This window comes from Scyliorhinus torazame, chromosome 8, assembly GCF_047496885.1.
Source record: "Scyliorhinus torazame isolate Kashiwa2021f chromosome 8, sScyTor2.1, whole genome shotgun sequence".
NCBI lineage: Eukaryota > Metazoa > Chordata > Chondrichthyes > Carcharhiniformes > Scyliorhinidae > Scyliorhinus > Scyliorhinus torazame.
The window spans coordinates 150,860,878-150,882,442 of NC_092714.1; the positions used below are offsets into that span (position 1 = coordinate 150,860,878).

Below are 21,565 nucleotides of genomic sequence, written 5' to 3' on the forward strand. Positions count from 1 at the left end.
TAGTGGGGGAGATTTTGAGAGGGGACAGGAGATGCGCAGAGGCCCCAGAGGAAAGATTACTGGGGGAAAGACGGCAGCTCCAGACGGAGTTTGACCTGTTGACCACGGGGTAGGCGGAGGCACAGTTGAGGAAGGCGCAGGGGGCGACCATACGAGTACGGGAAAAAGGCTAGTCGGCTCCGTAAGAGGATGGCAGCGAGGGAAATAGGGGGAATCAAAGATGGAAGGGGAGCCACGGTTCGGAGTGTAACGAAAATAAACAAGGTATTCAAGGCCTTCTGTGAAGAGCTGTACAGATCCCAGCCCCCAGTGGGGGAAGAGGAGATGGGACGATTCCTAGACCAACTGAGGTTTCAGAGGTTGGAGGAGCAAGAGGTGGCTGGTTTGGGGGCACCAATCGGGTTGGAGGAGCGGAGCAAGGGTTTGGGGAGTATGCAGGCGGGGAAGGCCCCGGGGCCGGACGGGTTCCCGGTGGAGCTCTACAGAAAGTACGTAGACCTGTTGGCCCCGCTACTAGTGAGGAACTTTAACGAGGCAAGAGAGGAGGGGACCCTGCCCCCGACAATGTCGGAGGCGACAATTTCCTTGATTCTAAAGCGAGACAAGGACCCACTGCAATGTGGATCGTACAGGCCGATTTCGATCCTCAATGTGGACGCTAAGTTATTGGCAAAAGTGCTGGCCACGAGGATTGAGGACTGTGTCCCGGGGGTGATTCATGAGGACCAGACGGGATTCTTAAAGGGCAGGCAATTAAATACTAATGTGGGCCACTCTTAAATGTGATAATGATGCCATCGGAGGGAGAGGCGGAGATAGTGGCAGTTATGGACGCGGAAAAGGCCTTTGACCGAGTAGAGTGGGAGTACCTCTGGGAGGTGCTGCGTAGGTTTGGGTTCGGGGGAGGGTTTATCAGCTGGGTTAAGCTCCTTTACAGAGCCCCGGTGGCGAGTGTAGTGACGAACCGGCGGAGGTCGGAGTACTTTCGGCTGTACCGAGGAACGAGGCGGGGTGCCCCCTGTCCCCCGTTATTCGCATTGGCGATCGAACCAGTGGCCATATCACTGAGGGAGTCTAATAAATGGAGGGGGGTGGTCCGAGGGGGGAGAAGAGCATCGGGTGTCCCTATATGCGGATGACCTGTTGCTGTACGTGGCGGACCCAATGGAGGGGATGGTGGAGGTCATGCAGACTCTGAGGGAGTTTGGGGAGTTCTCGGGCTATAAGCTCAATGTAGGGAAGAGTGAGCTTTTCGTATTACAGGCAGGGGATCAAGAAAGAGGGATAGGGGACCTACCGCTGAGGAGGGCGGTGGGGAGTTTTCAGTATCTGGGGATCCAGATAGCCAGGAGTTGGGGGGCCCTACATAAACTGAATCTGACGAGGTTGGTGGACCAAATGGAGGAGGACTTCAGAAGATGGGACATGTTACCGCTCTCGCTGGCGGGTAGAGTGCAGTCGGTCAAAATGGTGGTCCTTCCGAGGTTTTTGTTTGTGTTTCAGTGCCTTCCCATCGTGATCACCAAGGGCTTTTTCAAGAGAGTAGGTAGGAGTATTATGGGGTTTGTGTGGGCAAATAAGACCCCGAGGGTAAGGAGAGGGTTCCTGGAACGCAGTAGGGGCCGAGGAGGGTTGGCGCTGCCAAACCTAGGGAGCTACTACTGGGCAGCAAATGTGGCGATGATCCGCAAGTGGGTTATGGAGGGAGAGGGGGCGGCATGGAAGAGGATGGAGATGGCGTCCTGTAAAGGAACGAGCTTGGGGGCGTTGGTGACGGCACCGCTGCCGTTCTCGCCATCAAAGTATACTACGAGCCCAGTGGTGGCGGCAACGTTAAGGATCTGGGGCCAGTGGAGACGGCACAGGGGTGCGGTGGGAGCCTCGGTGTGGTCCCCGATCAGGGGTAACCACCGGTTTGTCCCGGGGAAGATGGACGTGGGGTTTCAGGGCTGGCATCGGGCGGGGATTTGAAGAATGGGGGACCTGTTCATTGACGGGACATTTGCGAGCCTAGGGGCACTGGCGGAGAAGTTTGAGTTACCCCCGGGAAATGCATTTAGATATATGCAGGTGAGGGCTTTTGTGAGGCGACAGGTCAGGGAATTCCCGCTGCTCCCGGCACAAGAAATTCAAGACAGGGTGATCTCGGGTGTATGGGTCGGGGAGGGCAAGGTTTTGGGAATACACCAAGAGATGAAAGAAGAGGGGGAAGCGCTAGCAGAAGAGTTGAAGGGTAAATGGGAGGAGGAGCTGGGGGAGGAGATTGATGAAGGTTTGTGGGCTGATGCCCTGGGTAGGGTTAATTCCTCCTCCTCATGTGCCAGGCTCAGCCTGATACAATTTAAGGTGGTTCACAGAGCACACATGATGGGGGCAAGGTTGAGTAGGTTCTTTGGGGTAGAGGACAGATGTGGAAGGTGCTCAGGGAGTCCGGCGAACCATGTCCATATGTTTTGGTCATGCCCGGCACTGGAGGGGTTCTGGAGAGGAGTGGCGGGAGCAATATCTCAGATGGTGAAAGTCCGGGTCAAGCCAAGCTGGGGGCTAGCAATATTTGGAGTAGTGGACGAGCCGGGAGTGCAGGAGGCGAAAGAGGCCGGCATTCTAGCCTTTGCGTCCCTAGTAGCCCGGCGAAGGATCTTGCTAATGTGGAAGGAGGGGAAGCCCCCTAGTCTGGAGGCCTGGATAAACGATATGGCTGGGTTCATAAAGCTGGAGAGGATTAAGTTTGCCTTGAGAGGGTCTGCACAGGGGTTCTACAGGCGGTGGCAACCGTTCCTAGACTATCTCGCGGAGCGTTAGAGAAGATCGGTCAGCAACAGAAGCAACCCTGGGGGGAAGAGGGGGGGGAGAAAAGAGAGAATGGGGGATTGCTTGGGGGGGATGGATGAGCAGGAGATAACATGAAAGGCGGGGGAAACTGGCACGTGCGGGAGAGAGCCAGTGTATAAAGCTATGTAAATATACCATTTTGCCATGTATATATCTTGCTCAGTGTTTTCATGTTATTGTTTGCAAGGGGAAAAAATTGTGTTGGTAAAAACTTTAATAAATATATATATTTTTTTAAAAAGAATATATTGAACGATTTAGCATCAACTACTTCCTGTGGTAATGAATTCCACAGGCTCGCCACTCTTTGTCTTCTCATCTCTGTCCGAAATGGTGTGCCCTGAATCCTCAGACTGTGACCCCTGGTTCTGGACAAACCCATCATTGGTTACATCTTCCCTGCATCTACCCGGTCTCGTCCTGTTACAATTTTATAAGTCTCTATGAGGTCCCCCCCCTCATTCTTCTGAACTCCAGCGAGAACAATCCCAACTTAGTCAATCTCTCCTCATATGACAGTCCCGTCATCCCTGGAATCAGTCTAAGTAAGCCTTCGCTGCACTCCCTCGAGAACAAGAACATCCTTGAAATAAATAAATGAATTAATAAAAACAGTGTTGAGACCCTTGTACTTCCTGATATATATCAGTGACCTAGACGGGGGTGTGCAGGACGTGATTTCAAAACCTGGGGTGGGGGGGGGGGGGGGGGGCAGAAGGAATGTGGGATGGGGTTGGATGGAGGGACAGAAAAATATTGGGTATTTTATGTTGTACATGAATTATTGAAGCTGTCCAATGTTACCAATCTTCAAAAATTTGCTATGGACACCAGAACACAAAGATTTGGAGGGGTAATGGGTGACACTCACCCACCCTCTAGCTCATCCTCCCACAGATATCCAATATTCCAAGTGCATCTTTAAAGAATCGAGTTTATGCTTCCACTCTCTACTCCTGATATTGATCACTCTGTAACATACTACTTGAAATCAGGCCCGGGTTTATGAAGACAGTGGTAGATTTTGGAAGTAAGGTTGAAGGAAGGGCCTATATTTCAAAAGTGTCTGGCCTGCGCATCGATCAGATGATACTACTTCCTCGTTTTTTGGGTTTTTTTGGTTACGAGGTGTGGGGGGGGGTTATTGTTTGTAAGGGAGAAAAATTGTGTTAAAAAACTTTAATAAATATATATATTTTTTAAAAAGATGATACTACTTATCGAATCACCCAACACATACCTGGCAATAGCCGATAATTTTGTTATGGTTTCCATATGCAACTAAAATGTTGAAAAGTGCATCCTGTAAGGAGGGGTTTGCAGTCCTGCGAAAGTGTACATTGTCAGGAAACGTTCTGTTGATGTCTGAAAATTAAAGCAAACAATTTAGCTTTTAAATCTCAGCATAAAATGATTAAAATGTCCCAATGCATCATGAAATGGTTTGTGTTCAGTGATTCCAGCTTAAACACCAACTTGTTTTTTCTCTTACACAAATCTATTCCTCACCCTGTCACAGTCACACCGAGACTTCGAAAGACAGGATCTGGATTACTGGATTACATGTTTCAGCGTCTACAATACTTGTTCACAATAAGTTTTTTTTAAATCCAGTTCTCACCTAAATCAAAAAACTGTGGCTTCAAAGCAAACAGTCACAGAGGTTATTAGGTGAGTCAGAATGTACGTCAAATGACTAACTCATGAACTATGTGATCATTGCATCACTCAAAAAAAAATCTTTACTGGGAAACCGTCCGGACCTGGGGCCTTCGCTGCCTGCACTGCCCCCATACCCTCCAGCATCTCCACCAATCCAATGGGTGCTCCTAGCCCCTATTCAAAATTTAAAAAACAAGCTACAATGAAAAGCATTCAATAAAAATGAAATGTGCAGGAATTAATGACTGAGAATCCTTAGTCCTGCCAGACCAAGAGCTGACTTGATACATTTAAAGGGAAATTAGATAAGTACATGAGGGAAAAATAAACAATCAAAAGATATGCTGATGGGGTGAAATTAATTAAGGTGGGAGGAGGCTGAGCTACTCTATAAACTCACTGAGCTGAATGACATTGTTCATAGAATTTACAGTGCAGGAGGCCATTCAGCCCATCGAGCCTGCACCGGCTCTTAGAAAGAGCACCCTACTTAAGCCCACACCTCCATCCTATCCCCATAACTCCACCCAACACTAATAGCCAATCCATCTAACCTGCACATCTTTGGACTGTGGAGAAAATCGGAGCACCCGGAGGAAACCCACACTGGGGGGGGGAGACTCCGCACAGACAGTGACCCAGCCTGGAATCGAACCTGGGACCCTGGAGCTGAGAGGTAGCAGTGCTACCCACTGTGCCACTCAGGGTTGTGAATTTTACATGCATAGCATGGGTGGGTGAAACATAGAAAATTGGAGCAGTAGGAGGCCATTCGGCCCTTCGAGCCTGCCCTGCCATTCATATGATCATGGCTGATCATCCAATTCAATGTTTTCCCATAGATCTATGAAGGCAGAAAGGCAGGTTAATAGGTGGTGAAAAGGGCATACAGGACACTTTCCTTCATCAATCAAGACATAGATTACTAGAGCAGGGAGATCATGTTGGAGTTGTATAGAACTTTGATGAGGCCACAGCTGAGTGCCGTGTGCAATCCACTTTAGAGGAAGGAGGTGATAGCACTGGAGGCGGTGCAGAGGATATTCAGCAGGATGTGGCCGGAGATGGAACATTTAAAGTTATGAAGAGAGGTTAGAGTGGCTTGGGTTTTGTTTTTGTTGGAGCAACTGAGGGGCGAACTGATCAAGGTGTAAAAGATCAGGGGCATGCTCATGGTGGATAAGGAGCAGCTGTTTCCCTTAGTTGAAGGGTCAGTTACGAGGACACAGGTTCAAGGTGAGGGGCAGGAGGTTTAGGGGAGATGTGAGGAAAAGCTTTCTTATCCAGAGGGTGGTGACGGTCTGGAATGCATTGCCTGGGAGGATGGCAAGTCATAACATTCAAGGCTGTGGGCTAGATGCTGGCAAATGGGAATAGGTAGGTAGATCAGGTGTTTTTCATGCACCAGTGAAGACTCAATGGGCCGAATGGCCTCTTTGCACTGGATTATGTGACCGTCACTTCCCTTGCTAGTCTGTCATGCTCCTCCATCCATAATCTTTAATCGCTCCCAATTTCTCATCCACATATCCTCTGCTGTGCATAGTCTTCCTCATTCAGCACCCAATTTCAATGAGTTAACGACTGCTCATCCCCATTTCATTTAAAATCCACATCTCAGTCCACAAATCTCTGCACGGTTTGGCCTGGTATGGGCCCACTCAATCACTAACTTCCCCAAGCCTGATATGCCCGTCCAAATGGGCCATTCTATGCACTTTTTGTCCCCTCCTCAGTGCACCCTAACTGCCCCAGTGGTGGAAATGCCTGTGACTGATTTTGCCTAGCTGCTAGAATTCTTGCCCTAAGCCTCTCCACCTTACTCTCCATTTCAAATGCCTTCTCAAATTCCAACAGGCGGGAAAGTGGAATCAACCATGGTCTCAATGAATGGCAGAGAAAGTTTGGGGGGCCTTTGTTCACTGCTGTTTCTTATTCCTATGTTGACTTCAACCAAGGATTCCGTCACCCTGCTGTCTGACTGCCCATTTTCCTCGTGAACCACCTTGGTACACTCTTTTCAGCTAACAAGCATTAAATAGCTCTGATACAGAAAAGCAAAGCCCATCAGCAGGGGAAGCTGTGAGCTAACTGCATTAACACCTGCTTGCTCAACAGTAACCAATGGGAAAACCACTGACCATCTGATCAAAGATAATTGACCGGAAACATTAACTCCATCTTTATCTCCCAAAATCCTGCCTGATCTGAGTATTTCCAACATTTTCTGTTTTAAGAGGAAAGGCCTATGGACCAATGGGACTATAAATCAGCACCAAATATTGAGGATAATTGTCCAATATTAGAGGGCACAGATTATTATAATTGGCTGCTCATTGGCAGTACCGGGAAACACATAGCTATTCAACGCGACTCACTTTGAATAAGGGACCTAATCAGGGAATGCGCGGCAGAGGCCGCTCATAGCCCTATTTCTAACAATGGGGAGCTCCGTTCGCAGGAACTCCCTGTTGGAGCAAGAGAATGGCGTCCCGATCTCCAAGGCCCACAAAAAAAATTCCCGACCTTCCCCCTGCCCGAACACTACATGGGAGGGTCCCCCGGCACTCCATGCAACCTCCAACACCCACATCGGGCAACCAGATGCCAGCTTGGCATCAGCAGGCTGGCACTCTAGCCATGTCCCTGGCAGTGCCATCGGGCACCTTGGCAGTGCAAGGCTGGCACACAGGTGGCACTGCCAGGGTGCAGGCTGGCAGTGCCAAGGTACCAGGCTGGCACCAGTGCCAGGACACCACATTGCCCAAAGGGCAAGCAGCTGGGCACCTCCGATCCCCTTCGAGCCCCCCACGAGTGCCGTTCTGTCTAGTCCCCATATGTGGGGTCCAGTACCAAACGGTGCTTGCCCAAGGTCCCCGAGATGAAGGGATTGAATCTCAAAGTCTCAGGTACCTCGGGAATCTGCACATTAGAATAAAGCTTACTGCCTCTCTCCAATATGAGGATTTGTCAAAAACTGATCCCACCCATTGTGGTTAGGATTCCATTTGCAACGTCTCAAGATTGCGTTGAATCCAGCGAGGCGCTGCGAGCCGAGTAGATATCGGGAGCGTGGTCTCCCGGCTTTCACCGGCCACGCTGTGCCAGAAAAGCAAATCCAAGCAGAACACAGGTACAGACTCCCTTCTCCCCCTTCAGGTGGATACCAGTTCTTATATATACACTCAAGAATAGTGCCCTAATCTTTCCCCAATTCTTAACAACTGATCTCACAACCAGAGCATTCATTGTGACAGGATTGCTACATTAACACAGGTAGTGAGGTCAATCTGTAATATCAGAGGGTTGATGATCACGTGAAAATAATTAACCCATTTACTAACATTTTTCAACCTGTGGATAGAATTTTAAACCAGTAAGACAGGGGGAGGAATCTGATAGAAATAACAGCATATTAAAGGTCAGCGAGATGGAAGGAAAGGTCAAATCATGAGACAGAATAAGGGTAAAATAAAATAAAAAGTCAGGAAACAAATAAAGTTGCAGTATAGAGAAGGAAGAAGGGGAAGACTGGCTTCACGAATTAGAGATAATGTAACAGCAGCAGATAAAAGGACAGAACCAACATTAAGTTAGGAACAGAATCCATATGGATTGAGTTATAGGATAAGAAGGAATTGATCATGTTCGTACACTACCGAACGCTTAATAATGAAAGAAACTGGAGGGAGAAATATGTAACTCTTTGAAGTGAATAAAATACACTGAAGAATAACCATGGAATATTTCAACCAAATAAACTGCAAAAAGAACTAGGGCAGCTTTTCCCAAATGTATTGATGAAATCCTTAATGTTGAAAAGTTAAAGCACACTTTGTTTGGCAACTATAGTGCCTCAATTTCTTTTACCAGCAGGCTCATCAAGCATGCATGTTACAATGTCTTTACAGCGAGGCATGATCAGATTTTCGCTGCACTTGTGCGCTTTGCCCTGAAGTGAAATGCGGTAACGTGCTTTGCAAGATGCCTCTGTTGTGCTTTCATTATCGGCTTAGACAGTTTCGGACATCAAAGTTTTACAGTCTGTAAGTGTCTTTAGCACTTGGTCCATAGTCTTACAAACTTAGGTCTTTAACTTTATTTTGGGAATAATTTGTTTGCAAACACATCCGCAGTTTAGCAGGTGCCATAGAACTGTTGGATAATATTTTATAGCACATCATGCACTGTGCTTCAGGGGAATCTTTTTCTCCAATGTGCATAAATCCAAAAGTCAAATAACTCTCATCGTACTTGCGTTTATTTCCTGCTCCCGATTCAATCGATGTGGGTAGCGATCACTTCATTGTGGAAAGATCATTTTCTGATTTTTCGACAGCGATTGGCTGAAGTCTTCCACCTTCACTACTAATTATTATATCAGGAGAACTTGCTTTTCAATTCTTTGAGATCTCTTCCTTTAACCACCAACCCATAGCCAATAACAGGCAGTCCTCGACTTTACGATAATCGAGTTACAACAAACGACACTTACGATTTTTAAAACTGGACATCCTGGGCTGGATTCTCCGTTCCTGTGGCTAAGTGCCAACTCGAATGGAGAATCCGCAGGAGATCGAAGCGAAGAAAATCGGAGTGAACTCCTCACCAATTCCAGTGAGGGGCTAGCGCGGGCGCCGATCAAAACTCCCGCCTCCTGTGCCGAAAGAAAACGGAGAATGGCTGGGTCCCGGGCCACGCAAGCGCACAGCTGACGAGCTGCAGCAATCGTGCCGTGCAACATGGCGCCAGCTGTGCGCTGATCAGACCCGCAAACTGCGACCTCGCAGCCCACCTCCCACCAATTCCCCCAGACTTCGCTGAAGCCTCTCCAGACAACAGCGCAGATCCCGGCCGTGTGTGGCACCGCTAGACAGTCCGCAGCTGCTATGCCGGGAACTCGGCCCATCAGGGGCGGTGCATTGCGAATGGACCAACCGATGAAGCACCAACTGCATTGCGACTGCGCGCGCTGCACGTCACGATGACACGGGTTTTGGAGGAGGCGGAGGGCGGAGATTCGCAAACCGGCATCCAAGTGGCGTCAGCACCGATTCCGCTGTTGGAATCAATTACGATATCGGGCGTCAGGCAACGGAGAATCCCTCCCCGTTTTGAATTTATGACGTCGGTTTTGAGTTTACGATGTCGGTTTTGAGTTTACTATGCCGCCAGCCATCTTTTATATTCTTAGAAAAGCATTTATAAATTTATATGTTTTGAAGGAGCCCAGGGATATTTGGAAACCTCCCACCAAAACACCAGACATCCTGCAACCTTCACTCACCAGGTCGTAAGCAAGGAGATCGTTAGAGGACGGTTGCTGTGGAGGGGAATCTGCAGATGGTGTCCACAAAATTCAAACTGTCTCTTCCAGATCTTGGTCAGCAGAGGTCTTTTGCTCTCAGATTTCACCAGCACCTCTTCATTGATAATGTGACTTGACCAAGATATCTTCATTAATCAACTCAAAAACCAGAGCTTTGCAGCCTCAGTACTTCTCTGCATTGCTTCACAGATTGTCCAATACTCAGTTCTCCATGTCAAAATTTGTGTGATGGAGCAGTCTAGGATTCTGGGCTTTGATTTCAAGGCTGATTTTGAGTTGATCATAATCTATTCCATTTTATGAAATGCATCTTTGGCAACCCCAATCCTTTGTTTTAATATAGAAAGTAGTTAGGGTAATACAGCGAATGCAGTACACATGGGCTTTCAAAAGGCCTTTTACCAGGTAGGTTTATAACTATGTCCGGACATGTGGAGTCAGGGGACAATCAACAGAATAGATAACAAGTTGGTTAGAAAACAGAGAGTAAGTGGATGAAAGCAGTTATTTAAACTGCCAGAACGTGGTGTTCCACAAGGATTAGTGCGACAACCATGATTTGTTTTTTAGATAAATACGTAAATTAGTTGAAGAATCAGAAATATCAACATCTGCAGATGACATCAAACTAGGAAATACAGTTAATATTGAAGCCTATGACAAAACACTAGACAATATTAACAAATTTGCAAAATGCAAATAAGTTTCCATCCATATCAATATAAATTGGTGCATTTCGATAGGGAATAAGGAGGTCACTTGCACCTTGGAAAATAAGTTTAATTTGGGGTAGAAACAGAAGAGAATATATGGTCACTGTCGCTGGGTCAAAACCCTGGAATTCCCTCTATAACAGCACTGTGGGTGCACCTACACAACATGGACTGCAGCATTTGAAGAAGGCAGCTCACCACCACCTTCTCAAGTGAAATTAGCGATGAGTGATAAATGCTGGTCTGACCAGAAACATCCACGTCTCGTAAAAGAATAATGGAAAAAAAATCTGGACAGTAATACAGAACCCCGTTATTCAGGTAGCAAACAGAAAGTTTAAATTGTTGCCAAATGGAATAGTTGAGACAAATGGTATAAATTTGTTGAAAGGGAAGCTAAATAAACATGAAAGAGAACAAAATTGAAGCAATTAGAGAGGGCAAGATGAAGTAAAGTGTGAGAGGGTGATGTTGTTGAGCATAAACACCAAGCACCTTGTTTCTGTGTTACTAATTCTAATAACCAGAAATATTGGTTATATACACACACATGTAACTGATCAGTGACGATTTCCTGATTTTACTTTTAAATGTATTTCGACAGTAGTTGTGTAACATTCACAAAGCATAAGCCGGTTTCCTTTGATGCAACCTCTGTCATTTGTAGTTCCTATCTTTCTGATACAATGAGTGTCCCCTCCATTAGCTCACTGCCTTTCCTCCTTATTTATAGCAGAGCTGGAGAAAGGGGTGACACGGTGGTTAGCACTGCTGTCTCACAGCACCAGGGACCCAGGTTAAATTCCAGCCTTGGGTGACTGTGTGGAGTTTGCACTTTCTCCCTGTGCCTGCGTGGGTTTCCTGCCACTGTCCAAAGATATGCAGGTTAGGTGAACTGGTCATGCTAAAATTGCCCCTTCGTGTTCAAAGGTGAGGTGCGGTTATGGGTTGGAGGGGTGGGCAGGGTGCTCGTTGAAGGGTCAGTGCAGACTTGATGGACCAAATGGCCTGTTTCTGCATTGTAGGGATTGTATGAAACCTCTTCACACAGAAGTGAAAGACTGACGTTCACTCTTAGGATTGCTGGCATTGGATAAGTAGGTGAAAGGAAAGGATGTTAAGGGATATCGGAAGAGCATGGATAAGTGTGATTTGAACCTTTTGGTCATGTGGAAAGTGACAGCTGACAGGGGCATGTTGTAATTTCTATGCATTTCTGTTCCTAAAGGCAGCTAGCAGGTCAGTTCAGTGTCCTACGACAATGTCCTTACTCCCCTCCAAGTCCAGCAGGCTGGTACGCCCTGCTCTTAGCAACGGAAGGATAGAAGAGTTGGTAACTTAGAACTTGAAGCAACACTTCAGAAGGCACTCAAATAGCAAGAGTTCACAGGTTGGCTGACTGTGAAACATTTCTGAGCCAGAGCGGACTGCGGTTCGGATGCAAGAGGAGAGCTCTGTGAAATTGGAGATCACAAGGCTTCGAATTTAAAATGTCTGGAGTTAGTAGATGAATGATTTTCCTGAGGCCTGGGTTGTCAACTCTAACATAGTGTGAAAGATAAACGGACAGAATCAAGTACCCCAAGCGGGGAAAACAGAAAAAAAAATTCTGGTTGATTCTTAAACCAAGTGGCAAGTTTCAGAGAAAGCACAAGGCTGCAAACAATTACATTTAGAGTCGATTTATTGAAGTGACTCAGTTGAAGGATTCATCAGCTCCAGGTGTCCTTTCAAGATAAAAACAATTCAATTTCCTTGTATTCCACAATTTATTAGCTGCAAATAAGTACCAACCATTCAAATTTCCAAATGCTTCTCCACCCCACCTTACAATCTCTACTTCATTGCTAGATTGCTTCATTGGAACATTGTTAGAGCAGAGAATGTTTTACTACAAATAGCTACTGAGGCACTCACCTTGCGTACTCAATCCCAAGTAATGCTAAAATAGGCAAAGTACTGTCAGAAATCGGAAACAAAAACAGAAAATGTTGGATAAACTCAGCAGGTCTGGCAGCATTTGTGGCGAGATCTTCGGGCTGCCTATACGGGCGGGATCTTCCAAGGTTTCCCGGAAATGGGAAAACCTATTGAAGTGGCGGGACCAGAAGATCCCGCCACGGACCTGCCGAAAAACACGCCGTGGGGAGGCCAGAGAATCTCGCCCAACGCTGCGAGTCTAAATGACCTGTAAAAGGCTAACTTAGGCTCCCAACATTAACTGTGTTTCTCACTCCACAGATGTTGCCAGACCTGCTAATTTATCCAGAATTTTCAGTTTTTACCCCAAGTAATGCTAATCACTAGGGGGGGGGGGGGGGGCGCAAAATGGCAATTTTAGGAGAAACTTGGAAATGGACCCTCCCTCCCCCCACACACACGCCAATTCCCCACAGAGGATTCAGGCTACATAGGACACGTTGGTGATATAAAACAGTGTTTCCGTGACAAACAGCCTCTTACAGAACTGTGCAATGCTCGCAAACCACAAACTTCACTGTCAAAATAATTAAAGGTCTTGCATCCTGATTACACCCGTTGCATCACACCATTAATTAACTGAAACACGTGATGGACTAAATGGGACTCAAATCAGGAAACATTAAAAACAAAACAACCATGAATAACCAGTACAGAACTAATTAAAATCACTCCACTTTCTTCCACAAATTTGATCAGGTTACTCAAAAGACATTTGCTGTAACCTCTTCCAGTGGTGAGGTTGCTTTTTAGGTCACTGATCATATAGGTTAAAAAATTAAAACGAATCTTAATAATCAGTCATTAAATATATAAAATATATATTTAAAAAATCTATCTGAGGCAGCATGGTGGCTCAGTGGTTAGCACTGCTGCCTCACAGCGCCGAGGTCCCAGGTTCGATCCTGGCTCTGGATCACCGTCCGTGTGGAGTTTGCACATTCTCCCAGCGTTTGCGTGGGTTTCGCCCAAAGATGTACAGGGTAGGTGGATTGGAAAAAATGAATTGGGTACACTAAATTTCTATTTTAAAAAAATCTATCTCTAATCCTAAAACTGGATTGACAGCTGTATGTTTCTTTTCTTGTTGTTTAATGGGAAATTGAGTAGTAGTGTTAAGAGGAACTGAAAGCTGATCTCTTTCGTGAAGCTTAATATTATATTCTAATAAATTTTTGATTTAGAAATACCAGAAGTCCTATAGTTTTTTCATGCTATCACTCCTTGATCACAAATCATTCTTTCTGCACAGTCTTAAAATAAACTAAAGTATTGGAGTTTCGGTCCAGAATCCTAGCCACTGTTGGGGTCTGATCTGGCACCATAATACAATCTTACAGTTTCTGGTCATCTTCTTTGTCTCCTAACCCAGTTCCACATAAAACATTGCAGGCCGAAGCCACAATTATATGCGGCAGGTAATCAAGAGAACACATGCAACTAAAACAATGGACTGGATTTTGCATGTTCCCCTGCTGGGCATGTTTTGGCAAGTGGGCAAGTAAAATAGGATGGGTGCCCAACACCCCCCCCCCCCACCCCCCCCACCACGGGCTCATCCCCATACCAAGGTAGGTGGATTTTGGCTGATATCAGCAGTCCACCTATGTTTAAAGAAATAATCAAGGGTCAACTGAGCTAATTAACAAGCCAACCGACCCCAACAATACACTGCCCGTGCCATAGCACCGTTAGTGTGGGCAGTCAGGCAGCAGTGGCCATCCGCTCCCACCCTTGCTGCCTGTAATATGTACCCATATCCCGCCAAAGTAACAGCCAAAGGCTACTACTGCAATACCCAGCAACAATATGATTATCTTAAATGCGTCAAAATCTACATCGCACCCCATTCCTTCACAAACCTATCCCCATCCTGTTTCCTGTACATACAGACCCTGAATCCCCAATTCCATTGCTCACATAGAACACACAGGCCAGTTCTAACATTCCCAGTGATAGATTATTAATTCATTCAAAGGTGTAAGAACTGAAGAGGAAATAGAGAACATAAATAAGAGAACAACATCACCCTGTCTCCTCAAACGCAGTGGTTTGAAGTGTATTTCCTTCAAAGCCACAAGTATAGCAGGTAAGGCAGATGAACTTAGAGCACTTATTAGTATTTGGAATTATGATGCTGTGGCTATCACAGAAACATGGTTAAAGGAAGGGCAGGATTGGCAGCTGAATGTTGGAAGATACAGATACTACAGGAGAGATAGTGGAGGATATAAAAGGGGTGGGGGAGTAGCATTGCTGGTTAAGGAAAATATTATAGCCGTACTGTGGGAGGACACCTTGGAGGACTCATACAATGACGCAATCTGGGTAGAGCTCAGGAACAGGAAGGGGGCAATCGCAATGTTGGGCATTTATTACAGGTCCTCCAACAGCCAGCGAGAGATAGTGGAGCAGATAGGTAGAAAGATTTTGGACAGGTGCAAAAGTAACAGGGTTGTTGTGGCAGGGGATTTTAATTTCCCCTATATTGACTAGGGCTCACTTAGTGCTAGGGGCTTGGATGGGGCAGAGTTAGTAAGGTGTATCCAGGAAGCCTTCTTGATGCAATATGTAGATAGTCCAACTAGGGAAGGGGCAGTACTGGATCTGGTATTGGGTAATGAATACCTCTTCATTCACCTGAGGAAGGAGCAGCGCTCCGAAAGCTAGTGACATGAAACAAACCTGTTGGACTTTAACCTGGTGTTGTAAGACTTCGTACTGTGCTTACCCGTAATACTTCTTGCATTAAAACATATGCACTTCAGGCCACCAGACCCGCTGTGTTCAGCAACTTCACCCGGTCTGCTCTGCCTCAGAGTCATACTGTCCCTATTCACTAGTTCTCCCTCAATGCTCTCACCTTCTGACCTATTGCTCCCATGCCCACCCCCCTGCCATACTAGTTAAAACCTCCCGTGTGACACTAGCAAACCTTGCGGCCAGGATATTTATGCCTCTCCAGTTTAGATGCAACCCGTCCTTCTTATATAGGTCACACCTGCCCCGGAAGAGCTCTGTGGTCCAGATAACAGAAACCCTCCCTCCTACACCAGCTGTTTAGCCACATGTTTAGCTGCTCTATCTTCCTATTTCTAGCCTCACTGGCACGTGACACACGGAGTAATCCCGAGATTACAACCCTAGAGGTCCTGTCTTTTAACTGTCTGCCGAGCTCCCTGAACTCCTTCCTGCCTATGTCATTAGTACCAATATGTACAACGACCTCTGCCTGTTTGCCCTTCCCCTTCAGGATGCCCTCTACCCGTTCGGAGACATCCTGGACCCTGGCACCAGGGAGGCAACATACCATCCTGGAGTCTCTTTCACGTCCACAGAAGCGCCTATCTGTGCCCCTGACTATAGAGTCCCCTATGACTATGACTCCTCAAAACCCTTGAGGAGTAGAAAGAAAGCAGGAAATTAGGAAGGCGAGGAGGGGTCATGAAAAGTCCTTGGCAAGTAGGATTAAAGTGAATCCCAAAGCTTTATATTCATATGTAAAAAGTAAGAGAGGGTGGCCAGGGAAAGGATTGGACCACTTAAGGACAGGGTGCAGAAGAGGTTTACCAGGATGTTGGGTGGTCTGGAGGATGTTAGCTATGTTGAGAGGCTGAATAGACTCAAACTGTTTTCATTAGAAAGATGGAGTTTATGAGGGGCATGGATAGAGTGGACGGGCGGGCAGGCAGTCTGTCCCAGGGTGGAGGGATCAGTCACCAGAGGACATAGGTTTAAGATCGGGGGGGGGGGGGGGGGGGGGAAAGTTTAGAGGAGATGTGCGAGACATTCTTTTTTACGCAGAGGGTTGTAACTGCCTGGAACACGTTGCCAGGGGAGGTTGTGGAAGCAGATACATTAACAGCGTTCAAAGGGCATCTTGACAAACACATGGATAGGATGGGTAGAGAGGGATACGGCACAAGGAAGTGCTGATGGTTTCAGCTAGGTTGGGATCATGACCGGTACAGGCTTGGAGGGCTGTATTGTTCTTTGTTCATGGTTCTAGGTGCTAATTGAATGAATAGCAAAAGAGTGAAACTATTAAAAGTGTCTTTATGGAAATGTAGACATTGTTTCAGTGAATGTTTCATACAATGAATTAACTATTGTATTTCAGCGTATTCAGCAATAAGAATGTATCAACTAATTAGTTACAGCAAGGTCTAGGGTCAGCGGTGGCGTGAGAAACCTATTTTCCTGAGACTGTGCAGGTAGACGCTGAGCTAACTTTGATGGACACCAGTCAATCTTAAGTAATGGCCAATGTTTGATTAATAAATCATCCTCTAAGTAACAGACATCCATTTGAATAAACTAGGAGGTCTCAGCTGATAATTAGAAACCAATGAGAGTAAATGAGGGATTAGACCATAGATAAGGATTCCTTAAAAGTAGTACCTCGTGAATTCTTGAACCATCTGTCCATTTGTTTGTTTTAAAGTGATTTCTTTATGTATTTATGTTTAATGCTTTGTTGCCATGTTTTTGACCCATTTATGTATTGTTTGAGAGTGCATTAAAGTGAATAATTAGCAATAATGTTGCATTTTCGATACCTCCAATCAATTGAACAATCGACTCTTATTAGAAGAAGGTAAAACAAGAGTCCCAACACCCAGAGACACAGGTTTATATCCGGAGGTGTTGGGCTAAACCTGTAAGAAAAGTGAAAAGGAAACAATACAAACAGACAGAGACGGGGAAAGACAAAGTGGAGAAAGAGCTGGAACAGTGTATATAGAACACCCTATAAGATACCAATCAAGAGTTACACACATGTGAAGAGATAGGGACAAGAAGAGACTTAAAGATAAGGTTACAGAAAGAATTGGACATCTGAAGAGACAAAGCAGGCGGATACTTTTTTCCCCATGAGATGAGATGAACTAATTATAATAAGGGCATCTCCTGTAACACCACCCTTGGATAAAGAGAAAATAGCACATCATTTTACAGGGCTGGATTCTCCCGGCCCGTTCGCCGCAAGAACACCACAGGCGAGGTTGCATTGACCTCGGGCAGGATTCTCCGGCCGGCGGGCGAACGCGGTCGGAGAATCCCGCCCATGGGGTTTGTAGAGGGAGAGGAGAAGTTGCAGGCTCGCCTGTGAAAAACGCAGGTCTGTTTTTTTTTTTGTAAAGTCAGAAGGGTTCCATGCCTTAGCCAAAATGGTGGCGGAGTCTCAATTCTAAAAGTGTGTTTGTGATCAAACAGAATAAAACTTAATATTGCCATTTCTTAAACGTTTTAGGCATTTAAACAACCGTTCTAAAGCTGCCGGAGTTATTTGGAGAGGTCAGGTGCCCCTTTGGCATTATTAAGCGTAGATCTGTAGGTGCGTAAAAAAGTGGATAAGCTTCGTGCAACGGTCAACCTGTCAAGTCATTTAAATGCGCAGGCCCATTAAATTTTGGAAAAATATTCAGCCTGCAGTTGAACTAAATCGATGTTTGCTATTTCACTATTTGTTGATACAAGCCTGGGGGTCCTCATTATAGGATTAGTGTCATTTAGCTACTTCCACAACCTACCATTATCACAGTGGGGCAGTTGTAAATTCACAATGTGATTAACAGATCCAAGTGATTGTAAAGAGATTAGCTGTCTTTTATAAGGGATTATGAATATAAATGTTTGTTTTTATAAGAGATTAAGTACTTGAGGGGAATTAAATATCAATGAGTGTATTTATTTTAAATAGTTAAGTCTACAATTGACACTTCCAACTTTATTCTATTTCATCTGTCCATGACTCCCTCGACTGTCCATGGTGAATGCTGAATGATCTGGCAAGGAGGGTGTAAGGGCAGGGGTGGCATGGTGGACAGTGGTTAGCACTGCTGCCTCACACCGCCGAGGACCCGGGTTCGATCGCGGCCCAGTTCACTGTCCATGTGGAGCTTGCACATTCTTCCCATGCCTGCGTGAGTCTCAGTCCCACAACCCAAAGATGTACATGGTAGGTGGATTGGCCATGCTAAATTGTGACTTAATTGGAAAAATTAAGGGAAAAAAGGAGGGTGTAAGGGCAAAGGATGGTGGGTGGTGGCATGTGTTGGCACTAGGTTAGTCCTACGTAGGGTCATAGCCATATAGGGTCACGCTACGACCAAGAAAGCACAACAGCGCCTATACCTCCTCAGGAAACTAAGGAAATTCGGCATGTCCACACTGACTCTTTTGCAGATGCACCATAGAAAGCATCCTATCTGGCTGCATCACAGCCTGGTATGGCAACTGCCCAGCCCAAGACCGTAAGAAACTGCAGAAAGTCGTGAACACAGCCCAAACCATCGCACAAACCCACTTCCCATCTACTGACTCTGTTTACACCTCCCACTGCCTTGGGAAAGCGGGCAACATAATCAAAGACCCTTCCCACCCGGGTTATTCTCTCTTCCAACTTCTTCCATCGGACAAAAGTCTGAGAACTCAAAAGTCTGAGAACACGCACTAACAGGTTCAAATACAGCTTCTTCCCCGCTGCTACCAGACTCCTGAATGACTCTCTTATGGACTAAACTAATCTCTTCACACATCTTCTCTACTGAGTAGTACTACATTCCGTATGCTCACCCAATGCCTGTGCCTATGTTGTTAAAATGTGTATTTATGTATGCCCAATGTTTTTTTTTTAAATGTATGGAACGATTTGATCTGGACTGTATGCAGAACAATATTTTTCACTGTCCATAGGGATTAGTTGGGGTATGGGTTGGCATGGAGGCTATGAATTGCCCTGGGGGGATGGCTGGAACAACATAGGTTGACACAGAGGTATGACATAGCATGATGGGTTATGTGCATGATGGCATGGATGGGGCGTGAGGAGTATGTCATTGGGGGGGGGGGGGGGGAAAGGTTAGTGGGCGAGGCATAGAGGGTTGTTTTTTTATGTAATTGATCTAGAGTACGAGGAAGGGGCTTTTATCCACAGCACTCAACAACCATTGTGACTATCTGCCTCCAAACTCTTTCCAGGGTCTGCACACCAGGGGCGAGATTCTCCGACCCCCCGCTGGGTCGGAGAATCGCCGGGGGCTGGCGTGAAACCCGCCCCCGCCGGTTGCCGAATTCTCCACCACCGGAGATTCGGCGGGGGCAGGAATCGCGCTGCGCCGGTTGGCGGGGGCCGCCCCCCCCCCCCCGCGATTCTACGGCCCGGATGGGCCGAAGTCCCGCCGCTAAAATGCCTGTCCCGCCGGCGTAGATTAAACCACCTACCTTTCCGGCGGGACAAGGTGGGCTCCGGGGTCCTGGGGGGGGGGGCGCGGGGCGATCTGGCCCCGGGGGGGGTGCCCCCACAGTGGCCTGGCCCGCGATCGGGGCCCACCAATCCGCAGGCGGGCCTGTGCCGTGGGGGCACTCTTTCCCTTCCGCCTTCACCACGGTCTCCACCATGGCGGAGGCGGAAGAGACTCCCTCCACTGCGCATGCGCGGGAATGCCGTCAGCGGCCGCTGACGCACCCGCTCCTACGCCACCCAGAGATGTAATTTCTGCGCCAGCTGGCAGGGCACCAAAGGCCTTTTCCACCAGCTGGCGGGGCGGAAATTCGTCCGGCGCGGGCCTAGCCCCTTAAGGTTGGGGCTTGGCCCCCAAAGATGCGGAGCATTCCGCACCTTTGGGGCGGCGTGATGCCCGGCTGATTTGCACCGTTTTGGGCGCCAGTCGGCGGACATCGCGCCGTTTCCGGAGAATTTCGCCCCAGATTCCCGTTAGCAACTGCACAGCCACAGCCCCAGAACGAAAATCCAAAGATTCGGGGCACGTTCGCCTAATTTGGGTTTGCAGGATTGGGAATTTTCCCCGACTGCGCTCCCACATTTGGAGCAAAGATTGAGCTCTTATTATCATATTTTGATTGCAGTGCAACTCACTCCTTATGGATTGAGGCATTACACTGTAACCAACTATTAGATGAGTTAATATGAAATACGAATCATAATTTTTAAGTAAAATCATAAGAGAAGTTTTCATTATTTAATTGCAAGCATGTTTAATATTGGTAGACTTTGTATGAAAGAATTTTGTCCAGTAAAAGTAGTGGATTGCAACTTATGAACAGACACTAACATACACTAATAATCCCTTTTGATATAAACAGACCTTGTGCCAACATAATAAGTATGGTTTAGATCTCTAGGGTGTAGGCTGAACAAAACTGTATTATTTTTCAATATACGTTCATGGGATGTGGGCGTTGCGGTCATGGGCATCATTTATTACTCATCTCTATTGGGTGTTGGTGAGCCACGCTCTTGAGCCACTGCAATCCTTATGATGAAGGTACTCTCACAGCTGTCTGGGTTAGCTTCAATGGATTAGTTGTAAACTGACAGTTCTTTCATGGTCAAATGCCTGCTAGCTGTAATGTGTCAGGAAGGTGTAGATTGACAAAAAAAGAAATACTTGCATTTATATAGCACTTTCCACAAACAGTGGGCATATCAAAGTGCTTTCAAGCCAATGAAATACATTTTTCGAAGTGTATTGACTGTTATAATGTGGCAAACAGCGGCCAACTGGTGCACAGCAAGTTCCCACAAACAGTAATGTCTGAAAGATCATTCTGTTGCTTATTCTACAATTGAAAGGCCAGCAGGTCAGCAAATGACATCATCAATTAAGTCTGAAGCACAACACCCAATCGTTTCTGTTACACACAAAAACAACTAACTTCTCAAAGTTACAGTTACCAAAAGAATGTCTCATTTGATAAGAGAAAAACGTCCATTGTTAGGGAATCTTTGTCCGTTCATTCATTTTCTGCTGAACTTGGCAGAATACTTTGTAAACAATGGCAGGATTGGACAGAGTCAGCATGGATATAGGAAAGGGAAATCATGCTGGACATATCTACTGGAATTCTTTGAGGATGTAACTGGTAGAGTTGATGAGGGTGAGCCAGTGGATGTGGTTTATTTGGACTTTCAGAAGGCTTTCGACAAAGTCCCACATAAGAGATTAGTGTGGAAAATGAAAACACATGGTATTAAGGGTAATATATTGAGATGGATAGATAATTGGCTGTCAGACAGGAAACA

At 46.4% G+C, this 21,565-nt stretch overlaps 1 protein-coding gene across 1 annotated transcript in view; it reads right to left on the reverse strand.

Moving 5' to 3' along the window:
- Positions 1 to 21,565, reverse strand: part of LOC140428192 (growth hormone-regulated TBC protein 1-A-like) — a 98,383-nt gene that overhangs the window by 57,771 nt on the left and 19,047 nt on the right. The window contains exon 4 of the mRNA XM_072514363.1: positions 4,073 to 4,197. Within this exon, the coding sequence (XP_072370464.1) occupies positions 4,073 to 4,197 (125 nt within the window). The remainder of the gene's footprint in view (positions 1 to 4,072; positions 4,198 to 21,565) is intronic.